The sequence below is a fragment of the Rutidosis leptorrhynchoides genome, chromosome 10 (genome assembly GCF_046630445.1).
Source record: "Rutidosis leptorrhynchoides isolate AG116_Rl617_1_P2 chromosome 10, CSIRO_AGI_Rlap_v1, whole genome shotgun sequence".
Classification (NCBI taxonomy): Eukaryota; Viridiplantae; Streptophyta; class Magnoliopsida; order Asterales; family Asteraceae; genus Rutidosis; species Rutidosis leptorrhynchoides.
In genome coordinates, this window is record NC_092342.1 from 12358408 (window position 1) to 12371376 (window position 12969).

General features: G+C 33.6%; 1 protein-coding gene across 1 annotated transcript in view; it reads left to right on the top strand.

The window, feature by feature from the left end:
- The first annotated feature begins 6423 nt into the window (after window positions 1-6423).
- LOC139870027 (aspartic proteinase Asp1-like) overlaps window positions 6424-12969 on the top strand; it is a 30449-nt gene continuing 23903 nt past the window's right edge. The window contains exons 1-4 of the mRNA XM_071857878.1: window positions 6424-6458; window positions 8666-8783; window positions 8871-9088; window positions 9200-9436. Coding sequence (XP_071713979.1) covers window positions 6424-6458; window positions 8666-8783; window positions 8871-9088; window positions 9200-9436 — 608 coding nt within the window. The remainder of the gene's footprint in view (window positions 6459-8665; window positions 8784-8870; window positions 9089-9199; window positions 9437-12969) is intronic.

The following is a 12969-nucleotide window of genomic DNA, read 5'->3' on the forward strand; positions in this document are numbered from 1 at the left end:
TCTAGCTATTTATTATTATTTTTATTATTATCAATTATTGTCATTACTTTTAGATTACTTATTATCATTACTAAGACTAACATAATTATTATTATTAATATGATCTTTATAACTAAAAGAAGTATTATCATTATGATCCTTATAACTAAAAGTATTTTTTTTAGTATTATTATAGAAACAAACATTATATTTAAACTATCATTTTATTATTAAAAGTATCACTTTTATTGGAATTATCATAATTTTTATCATAATTAGTATTATTTTTATATCAAATAAAGATTTTCTATATAAAATAACAATTTATATCACTAATGATATATAATTGTTTGATTACAACTATATGTGTTAATATATATATACCTGATATAGGTTCGTGAATCCGAGGCCAACCTTATAATTGATCAATGGTGTTATATGTATTTTTACTACAAAATACAGTATGGTGAGTATATAGTTCCCTTTTAACTCTAAATATTTTTGGGCTGAGAATACATACGCTGTTTTATGATTTACGTTATGGACATAAGTGATCAAAAATATAAATTCTACGTTGAGTTGTACCATGGCATATCTCTTTATACTTGGTAGCTAATATTTACGTGAGGAGCGTAAACGCGAATCCTGTTGATAGATCTATCGGGCCTGACAACCCCAACCGGGCTGGACGACCAGCATTTAACGGTTGCACAGTACTTCGTTTCGTTACTACACTTGGTACGGTGTAGGGTTTATTTAAGAGTATGCTGCTGTGATTTAAATGTTAAGTATGGTTACCAAGTGCTCAACGTCTTTTCTATACACGAGGAGTGTATTATGTATAAACTTTAAATCTTGTGGTCCATTGTTATAACGCTGCTAGCATCAAACCTATATATCTCACCAACTTTATGTTGACATTTTAAAGCATGTTATTCTCAGGTACGAATTAAGTCTTCCGCTGTGCATTTGCTCGTGTTAAGAACATTACTTGGAGTCGATCATCGCAATGGAACCAGATGTTGTTGATTTCGTCCAGGGGGATAAGGACGGGTCCTCACAGATGGTATCAGAGCGTTGGTCTTAGCGAACCAGGTCTTGCATTAGTGTGTCTGACTAGTAGTTGTTAGGATACATTAATGAGTCTGGACTTTGACCGTGTCTGCATGTCGAAAGTTTTGCTTGTCATATCTAGTCGGAAATCATCTACTTATCATCCTTAGGAAATCACCTTCTTATCATCCTTAAGTCTAAACACGTCTTACTGCATTTAGTGCATCGATAGTGTATAGACAAAATACATATCTTAGCGTATCTGATAATTCATATCTTAGCGCACCCATAGCCTTGCCTAACATATGCCGTAGGTTCCTCTGTAGTCTACGAAATCATTAGTATTATATATTCTATATAGTTAGAATATTATCTGATATTCGAAAATCGTTTCACATCGAGGATCCTTTCCATCCACCAAATTGCCCTCTTGTCGATGAACCTGAAGCACTTACTGGCGAACCCATTCGAAACACCATTTTTCACTCTCATTTCCAGAGCATCTCGTCACGATTATATACTATCCCATATTTCAAATCTTATTCATTCGCTCGCTCCAACCGCCAATCATCCCGGTGTACTAGCAGAAGTTAACGAACTTCGCGCTCGCGTGACAACTTTGGAGAACATGGTGCGAAGGTTACACACACCAGCAGCAGCACCGACAGCATAACCAGTACCGTCAGTAGCATCAACATCGCAATCCTTGGTACCAGCATCATCACCAGCATCAACGGCATCACCATCATCAACGTCAACAGTACTCTTATCACCCCCAAACCACAACCGCGTCGTAAACCACAACATCATAATCTATACCCGGATATCAACCTCACACGCCTCAATATCACCATCTATCTTTCGAGTATGATCTTCGTTCTACATATCGTCCTACATCAATTATCTTCGCTTTACGTATCATTTTACCTCATTTGTCTTCGTTCGACATGATGATTATGTAATCTCTAATGCTTTAGAGATCATGTAATCAAGTATTAACGATAAATCAAATGAGTTCAATATCCTATTAACTCATTAAATTCATAATTACATTCGAAGAAAATATATATGCAAGTATATTTTCATAAAGATTGTAATTAAAAATTCTTTCGTACAAACTATTAATGATGAAAATATTTTAACGGGTAGGTAGTACCCGAGGAATATTTAGATTTCACATTAATAAGTTACAGTGTACATTCTTCGAATCTGATTCAACGATCATCTACTATCCTACTTACAACCACCGATATACGTATCCGTTCACCACAGAATAACCATTTCTATTCAAATTTCATATTTGGGTTTTGACCTATCAGAATCCAACAAGTGGCATAACGAAGAAAACATTGGACAAAAATAAAAAGTGTTAGAAACAAACGAATTAATTAATTGAAATTGTGATAGGATTACACGCTAACTGTTCCGGCTAACTGTTCCCAGCTAACTGATTAACATTTAATTTATTGCAATTTACATTCTCGCAATTTTAATTTCTGCACTGTACATACTGTCGGGACACATGTACAGCAATACGTCGGATTAATTCTGAGACAACACGTTGTATAATGGGTCATGATATATTTATTTATTTTACGCATTTTAAATAACGGGACACGTATACAAGGTTTCGACTTATCATATTGACCCATCTATATATATATATTTCGGAACAACCATGGACACTCTATATGCGAAGGTGGGAGTTGGCTATACAGGGTTGGAGTTGATTTCAAAATATATATATGGTTTGAGTTGTGATCGACACTGAGACCGGTACACGGGTCACGATACGTATTAAATAATTATATATATATATATATATATATATATATATATATATATATATATATATATATATATATATATATATATATATATATATATATATATATATATATATTAAATATGAATATATTGAACTGTTGAACCCTTGGACCATTGAACTATTGAACGATTGAACTATTAGACTGCTAACGTTGGACAATTAAAATGAGTTAAAATGCTGATTATAACATATGAAAATAAACAATTCTTCAAGATTGCCACTTGATTCAATCTTAAACCTCATTCATATCTTGGCGATTACAATTCGCATTCACAACTTTTCATGATTCTTGAAAACATCTTGATCGAGAAGATGAACCAGCCGCACTTCGTTTACGGAAGAAAGATTTATGCATACAGTTATGCACCTGAAAAACTTTCGAAACCGAGTTTATAGATTAAATCTCAACCGCGTCGAATTCCTTACCATTCATCAGCAAAAACAACCCTACAATTTCTTTTCAGGAAGCTAATTTTGTCACAGCTCCACTTCGACTTCTCAGTGAGACTACTCCTATTATAACCTCGATATTTATACCTTGTCCTTTCATCGTCGTTACCGGAGAACCTTTTATATTTCACAACACCATCAGCAGATGTACCAGCAACTCGTTATCTCTTTGGCGAAATCTGCAATCAGTATTTTGAAAATCTCGTAGAAATTCTTCCAGTTATATCGAAAACGTTTATCCCTAAGAATTCCATATTTCGAATGTGAAGTTTCTGAAAAACACCCTAAACTATGAGGTAGCTCTTGAAATACTGATGAAGCAGCAAAAACTGTAAACGACTTTAACAATCAAAAGATTGATGATAAAGAATGGTATGGTGGTAAAGCTAAGAAAATAGAAGGATTGAAACCGGAAGACGGATTAAGCAAAGTATGAAAGAGGCTGTGAATAAATCACGAGGACTGAACCTGCTCTCAAAGAATCCAAACGATTCAGTGCCTGCTAAAATCGTTAGTAAGAACCCTATTCCTTATTATAAATCTTCACAGACAAATCTTCCTCGTTATCCATCGATATCATTGTGCTTTTCATTGTAAATATCCTCAATATTTCTAAAGATATCTTCACAACTTATCTGAGATCATGAATTCCTCTGTAATATCTGTGTTACAACATAAAAGAAACTGTGTTAGTTTCTAAATTCTGAAACCTCTGAAATTAAAATATGAATGTTTTGAAGTAATGTTGGGAACTGATGCATGAATTAGTATAATATAATGAAACTTGATCAACTTCATTATATTACAGTAAGTCATGTTAAGTTTCTAATGGAATGTGATGATTCACAGTACCGTCATCATGTGCCATGTTACACGGCTCTTACATTCTATCCAATCTCCAAACATATTAGGAACATATCATCTTGATAGTTCCATTCCTCCAGGATATTCTGGTAATGTGACAAATCAAAATCGTGCCATTACCATTTCTTTCTAAGAGCACTGGCTATGTTCATTCCAAATTTCATACTTACGAATTCCGGATCATTGCTCGCTTGATTCGAGGACGGGAAGATTAAAAACACTATAACCCCAAGACAATAGTAGAAGTAAATAAAATCCTCCGGTGGTAGATGAAAGAGAGAAATGACGGATGAGAAAATTAGGAGTATATCAAGAATTAGAATTGGATGGAGCATATTGACGAATGTCTTAAATAGGAATTAAGGAGAAAAAGTAAAAGATGTGAATTGTGGAAAATAAGGAAAAGAAGGGGTGGATTTATAGTGAAATATCCAACAGAGAAATCGAAACAGATTGCCGCATTAACTCAAAGAAGATCATGATCGCCGAAGAACCAAATTTTATTACGTAAGATTCTCTTTAGATCCCTTAAATTCCGGAAATTAATCCTAACCACATCATCGGTTAAAAACGATTCCCTATTTACTCATTTCACTCTTTTGAGATAGCTTCACTTGTACTCTTCGATTAATCGAATCACCCTATCTATATTACTCAATATTGATAAAACTCTATTTATCAACTCATATCCGTCATAAAAACAATTTTATTGTTAGCCATGACGACCTCACTCAAATTTCGGGGACGAAATTTCTTTAACGGGTGGGTACTGTAACGACCCGGAAATTTTCGACCAAATTTAAACCTTAACCTTTATATGATTCCGACACGATAAGCAAAAACCCTAATGTTGAGTCTAGAAAGTCTGAAATCTATATTTGGTTAATCAGTTACCCTTTGACCAAGCCTGACGATTCACGAACACTTATGTGTATATTATATATACTAATTAATTGATAACGGTCCGTAAAAGGAATAGTAGACGACGGATAAATATTTCACACGTTTTAATTTCTTTTGAATATTTAATATTATTATTAATATTATAATATATATTTTACTGTTTCACTATTCGTCCGTGAATTGAATCACATCATATTATTGATTTAAGAAGTTCAATAAGTTATATATTGCTATCAGCAACAGTATATATCCATCTGTATTTGTTTCATCACCTTTCTTATATATGTGAGTATGCAAGTGTAACAACCATTCGTCACAATAACCATCTTAAACTATCTTCCCTCTCTTTATCTACCTTTCTTCTGTGTTATTAGGGAACCCGTCTACTTATTCTAAACACCCTCATTTTTCTCATATTCTCTGCTCGATCATCATACAACCCAATTCACCATCACCATGTTCCTTTGAACCCATTTGTTCTGTCCGCTATCCTGTTCGAACAATCGAGAAAACCTACAGCTACTATCATCAATCACTACCACATATACACCTCTCAACCAAAAAGAACCACTGCTCTTTATATAAATTAAAAACTGCAACCCACTTCCTGTTCGATGCTTGTACCTTCTATACTATTCTTGTTCAAGAACTCAAGCCACCATCGAACGCCATCCAAAACTACCACAACCCGTCCCTCTCTCTCCCACTCTATCGTGACTGAGAAAAACAACTCCTGCAACCCATCGTATCATCACTCCCGCCACTCTAATACTCGTGTTTTTCTGTTTCATTTACCCAAAAACAAACACCGACAACAAACGTTTAATGTTCATGTTTCGTACGAATACTACTGCAGCTCGTTCCCTTGAACCACCATCCTCAAATCTGTAATTAAACCCGCCACCATCAAACGTTGTACAACCACCACTTTTCTCCTTCAAACACTCTATTCAATCGCCATAACTGACAACCCGTTTCACCACCTTTATGATCAAAACCCACCACTATTAATCACCACCACCCTCAATACTTGTTTCTTCCCTTTCTTCCTTATCCTTTTCGTTCCCCACTGTTATAATGCATTGCATACCCGTTTTTTTTTTCTTTTTTTTCTTTATTAAAGTGGACAAGTATTGATGATATTAAAAGGTGACGGGGACGTATAACTATTAAAGAAATCTACCGCGTTTGTTTATTTGATTGGTAAAGAGGTGGGACAAATTGAAACATAATGGTTTAGTTAGTAAACAAATACCCCACTTGAATTATTTTATTCCAATACTACAATATAGCTGTCTCATTTCCTGTTTTAAAAACGAAACCAGTGGATGGATATATGATTTACAATGGGTTGTGTGATAAAACGTCTATTGGGCCGCAGGTAATAGAACTCATATTGGACTGAACTCTTATTAGTCGGACTGTGAGATTGTCTTAGTTTGAACCGTGAACTTGGGTTGAATAAGAAGCCGTGGTTCAACTTTGGTTGTTACTGTAGGATTTATGGATAAACAATATGAGATGTGAAGTTGTATATGATGATGATTAAAAGATTAAAGATAAGGGTTAAACATGTTTAAGATAATTGGTTATGATAATGATGATAATGATCGTAACGAAACGATGACGAGTAGATAATGAAACAATAATGTTATGGACCCTGAATTTGTAAATGACGATGATGAAATTGAGTTTAAGATTAAGTAGAAAAAGAAATAGATGGAACGATGGTTAAGGATATTATCGGATTAGCGGCACGTCACGGGTTCAAACCCGGATTTGGGCATTATTTTTAGGGGCTACTCCCCTGAGGTAGTTATCTAGCTATTTATTATTATTTTTATTATTATCAATTATTGTCATTACTTTTAGATTACTTATTATCATTACTAAGACTAACATAATTATTATTATTAATATGATCTTTATAACTAAAAGAAGTATTATCATTATGATCCTTATAACTAAAAGTATTTTTTTTAGTATTATTATAGAAACAAACATTATATTTAAACTATCATTTTATTATTAAAAGTATCACTTTTTTTGGAATTATCATAATTTTTATCATAATTAGTATTATTTTTATATCAAATAAAGATTTTCTATATAAAATAACAATTTATATCACTAATGATATATAATTGTTTGATTACAACTATATATGTTAATATATATATACCTGATATAGGTTCATGAATTCGAAGCCAACCTTATAATTGATCAATGGTGTTATATGTATTTTTACTACAAAATACAGTATGGTGAGTATATAGTTCCCTTTTAACTCTAAATATTTTTGGGCTGAGAATACATACGCTGTTTTATGATTTACGTTATGGACACAAGTGATCAAAAATATAAATTCTACGTTGAGTTGTACCATGGCATATCTCTTTATACTTGGTAGCTAATATTTACGTGAGGAGCGTAAACGCAAATCCTGTTGATAGATCTATCGGGCCTGACAACCCCAACCGGGCTGGACGACCAGCATTTAACGGTTGCACAGTACTTCGTTTCGTTACTACACTTGGTACGGTGTAGGGTTTATTTAAGAGTATGCTGCTGTGATTTAAATGTTAAGTATGGTTACCAAGTGCTCAACGTCTTTTCTATACACGAGGAGTGTATTATGTATAAACTTTAAATCTTGTGGTCCATTGTTATAACGCTGCTAGCATCAAACCTATATATCTCACCAACTTTATGTTGACATTTTAAAGCATGTTATTCTCAGGTACGAATTAAGTCTTCCGCTGTGCATTTGCTCGTGTTAAGAACATTACTTGGAGTCGATCATCGCAATGGAACCAGATGTTGTTGATTTCGTCCAGGGGGATAAGGACGGGTCCTCACACAAGCGAATTTATTTGTTCGTGGAGACAACTATTCTTCATTTGAAGAGATGGGTGGGTGTCTATTTTGTTTACGTTAATAGTCCAAAAACAATGTCCTGCAATATAAGTCCAAGACTTATATACATACATTTATTTTGTCCCTTAACCGATGTGGAATTTTGGTTTGCACCCTCACAAACCTCCCCTCGAACCTAAGCCCCAGTCTTAGGCCTCCCCTCGAACGATAGCTGGTCCACTCATCGATGCGTCTAACCGAGGGGTGCGACACCGTGCGCTCAGGGGTGCACCTACTGTGTAGTCCACCACATCCGGGCTATAGCCTGGCTCTGACACCAGTTGTTAGGATCGTATAGTCCAAACACAATGTCCTGCAATATAAGCCCAATAGTCCATCCTTATTCTAAAACTAATTGATGATAGAATGACTTCCCTTAGACTTATATACATACATTTACTTTGTCCTGTGACCGATGTGTGACTTTGATTTGATTTATTATGATCTGCTTGGTCCATTATCTAGAAACCAAAGCCAAATTTCATGGTTTTGTTTTTAAGATATGCTAAAATTATAATTTTCTATTTTTAAAATTTTCTTTTCAGGGTAGTTTGCATTGGACAAGATTCTAGGAGCCTTGTTGTTAAAACAACAGCAAACCGAGCCAATTAACACCCCTATTTTTATCTATTTGCCTCAATTTTTACATAATTTTGTACTACTACTTTTCAGGAACTTCGGTGTGCAAGTAACTGTAGGAACTCCACCGTATCCTTATTACATTCAAATTGACACCCGTACTGATCTTACATGGATTCAGTGCGATGCCCCTTGCGGCCGTTGCTACCCGGTAATTACGTCCACTAGTTCGTTTAATTTTTTCTTCTGAAAGAAAAATAATTATAACGTTTTTTTTTTTTTCCTTCTGGATGTTTAGTCTCCTCTATATCCTTATACGCCTACACAACCGCCCGAGTTATGCAATGATCCACTTTGCGCATCTGTTAACCCAACTAATTGCAAGTGTCCAAAAGATCGGTGTGATTATGAAACTGTGTATGCAAATAATCAAACAACAATGGGTTTTTTAAATAAGGACTATTTTTCGTTTAGCTACGATAATGGAACTCTAACCAATGCTCTTCTTGCATTCGGGTTAGCATCTTTCTTCTTTCCGTTTTTTTCTTCTTCCTTTCTTTCTTCATGTATAATATTAAATATTACTCCGTATATTATATTATTAGTTACCAAATTTTGTACTTTCAGATGTGGGTATTCTCAACAATTTGAGTATCCGGATGAGCCTGGCACGGCACTTTACTTTGATGGGTTTCTTGGTCTAGGAGATGGAAAAGTAAGCCTTATGAACCAACTAAAAGAAATGGGTGTAACAAACAAAAATGTTGTGGGTCACTGCTTTAACTCATCATCAATAGGAAGAGGATATTTTTATTTTGGTGATGAACTTGGTCTGCTCACATGGACACCCTACACCTACACTGAGTAAGATTATTTTTGAGTAACTCTTTTAAATCATAATCATAACATAATAATAATAATAATTATTATTATTATTATTATTATTATTATTATTATTATTATAGTGAAAGTGAATTTGCAGTTTAATTTAGAAGCTGTTAGACTATAAGAAATCGATGAATAAATTTCCATTAACCGAAACCGGGCAAAGCCCAAAAACAGGACCTAAGACTCGATCCTCACTTTACATGAAAAACACTCAGTAATTCATTACCAACAGGCGAGAATCACTTCACACATTTTAAAACTAAAATCAGGGACGAAAATCCCAAATTTTACAACCTCACACACTAACGCACGAGAGATAACCAACGGGTTTTCTAATCTAGAAACACAAGAAAAAGGAAAATACATATCTTCCATTATTATAGGAAGAAAAAAGTTAAAAGAACTTTAATAAGTGTTGTTATTTTCGATCTGTTCTCCTTGTTTCATGATACAAGAGCACATATCATGTATGGTCAACGGTTGACCAACTCAAAGTATTTGTAGTTTACCCCTTGATCTTTCACGAGTACAACAATCAAGTCCCTTATTTTCGAAAAGCTTTTCATTGTTATTGTTATACACTAAATTAAAATTGCAAAAAAAAAAAAATATGTTAATTATTACTATTATTATTATTATTAATTATTATTATTATTATTATTACTAATTATTATTATTATTATTATTACTAATTATTATTATTATTATTATTATTATTATTATTATTATTATTATTATTATTATTATTATTATTATTATTATTATTATTATTATTATTATTATTGCATTGTTTAATAAAAACATGAATTCAGCGTCTTACTGTAAGTTTTGTTTATGTTATATTAAGTTTAGGTTAATTAAAATGCCGTTTATGTATCACATAAACCCTAAACCGTACATATTTTTCTCATTACCACGTTTCAAGCTTCAATTTTACACTACTATTTCCCCCTCACCCTCATAAAATTCTCGGTGCCGTCATTTTTTGTAACATCCCGCCTTTTTCCATTTACTTTTCCGTTATACTAATTTAAACTCCGTTATATGTTTATAACATCTCCCGTTGATACGCGTTTTAAATTATCTCGTTTAGGTAATTCACGCACCCGATTCAAATTAGAGGGACTAAACTTGCCAAGAGGCCAAAGATTTGACTAGGTCAACTAGTCAAACCTTCAACCTCCTCCTCTCATTTCAACATCTCCATCTTTCTTCTACTCCCTTTTTCTCTCAAGAACACCAACAAGAATTCATCATCTAAATTCGGATTAGGAAGCTAGCAACAAAACAAATTACAAATTCGTGATCCTTGCATCTTCATCTTCGATTCCATACCGATTTCATTACATTTGGGTAACTTCCTAAAATCACTAGATTTTGTGTTCTTTATGTTTTTAACTTATAAAAGTGTTAATTAGTGTCTATGGCTCAAGTCTAACATGATTATATGATTTATATGCTCGATCTCGTTGTTTTAGTGTAACTAGCATGAACTTGAATTTTGGTGTGTTGTTCTTGAATTTTGGATGATCATATGTTGTTAGATGTTAAAAGTTCATGTTCTAATTGTGTTCCTAGTATCACTAACTTCAATTTGATGTGTAGGTTGCTTTAGAAAAGTTCATGAACTTGATTTATGATTTTGGTGAATTTGGGTTAGGGTTTGATGAACTTGAAATGGACTTTTGATGCATTGAATGCCATGGATTATTGTTGGTAAGTGTTTAGTTGGATTGTATGCTTGATTACCTTCGAAACGGCATATCATTCATGTAAATTGGTTGCCCGAATCATTGAATTGCATTTATGAACTTGTATGCGATTAATGTTGAGCATTAGATGCGGTTTTGGTTGTTATAATAGGTAGATTAATTGGTGAAATGTGTTTAGTTGTCTTCCTCGTCAAATTACCATCCCAACGGTATAAAATACTTGACTTGATTGTTTGCGGACCATAAATTGTGTTTATTTGGTTTTTGGTTCGTGTACTTAGAAGCTTACTGCATCAGACTGGAATACCAATTTGGACGCCGTCCAGACCCTTGGACGCCGTCCCAGATTTCAAAGCTGGACGCCGTCCAGATATTTGGACGCCGTCCCAGCCGGCAAAGCTGGACGCCGTCCAGACAATCTGGACGCCGTCCAGATACACTGACAGACTCTGTCTTCGTTGGTCATTTTACAAAAAATGTTTGCTATGCTATGGACCTCCGATTCACATGTAACTTGTTCTAACATGCTCATATATGATTAAAAACCTCAGAAAAATAGTTCGGGACTCGACCCGAACGTGTTGACTTTTTCGTTGACTTTGACCCGACCAAGTTGACTTTTAATCAAACTTAACCAAATGTTTGTGTAATCGTTCTAACATGCTTTTATACTTGTACCTTGCATGAAACATGATAATTTGATTCACATGCTATTATGATCCAGTCTTAACGAGCCATAGGACTAATTGAACATCTTTGACCAATCGTGACTATCGTTATTGATACAACCTATTTTTTTAGGTCAAGACTAGCATTGTTCTTTGCACACGTTTACTTGTTGAAGTACTTTACTACTCGTGCACTCAAGGTGAGATCATAGTCCCACTTCTACTCTTTTGAAACTTACATTTGGGATGAGAAAACATAAACGTTCTTTTTTAACTAAGTGAACACAAGTACAGGAAAACAAACATTCTACATACGAGTTTGAACAAAAATCCTCAATTCGATTATCATTAGTTACACTTGCCGGGTGTAAGCTGTAGTGACCCGAACTTTTCCATGTTTATATATATTAATTGAGATTGATATTTACATGATTAAATGTTTCCAACATGTTAAGCAATCAAACTTGTTAAGACTTGATTAATTGAAATATGTTTCATATAGACAATTGACCACCCAAGTTGACCGGTGATTCACGAACGTTAAAACTTGTAAAAACTATATGATGACATATATATGGATATATATATAGTTAACATGATACTATGATAAGTAAACATATCATTAAGTATATTAACAATGAACTACATATGTAAAAACAAGACTACTAACTTAATGATTTTTAAACGAGACATATATGTAACGATTATCGTTGTAAAGACATTTAATGTATATATATCATATTAAGAGATATTCATACATGATAATATCATGATAATATAATAATTTAAAATCTCATTTGATATTATAAACATTGGGTTAACAACATTTAACAAGATCGTTAACCTAAAGGTTTCAAAACAACACTTACATGTAACGACTAACGATGACTTAACGACTCAGTTAAAATGTATATACATGTAGTGTTTTAATATGTATTTATACACTTTTGAAAGACTTCAATACACTTATCAAAATACTTCTACTTAACAAAAATGCTTACAATTACATCCTCGTTCAGTTTCATCAACAATTCTACTCGTATGCACCCGTATTCGTACTCGTACAATACACAGCTTTTAGATGTATGTACTATTGGTATATACACTCCAATGATCAGCTCTTAGCAGC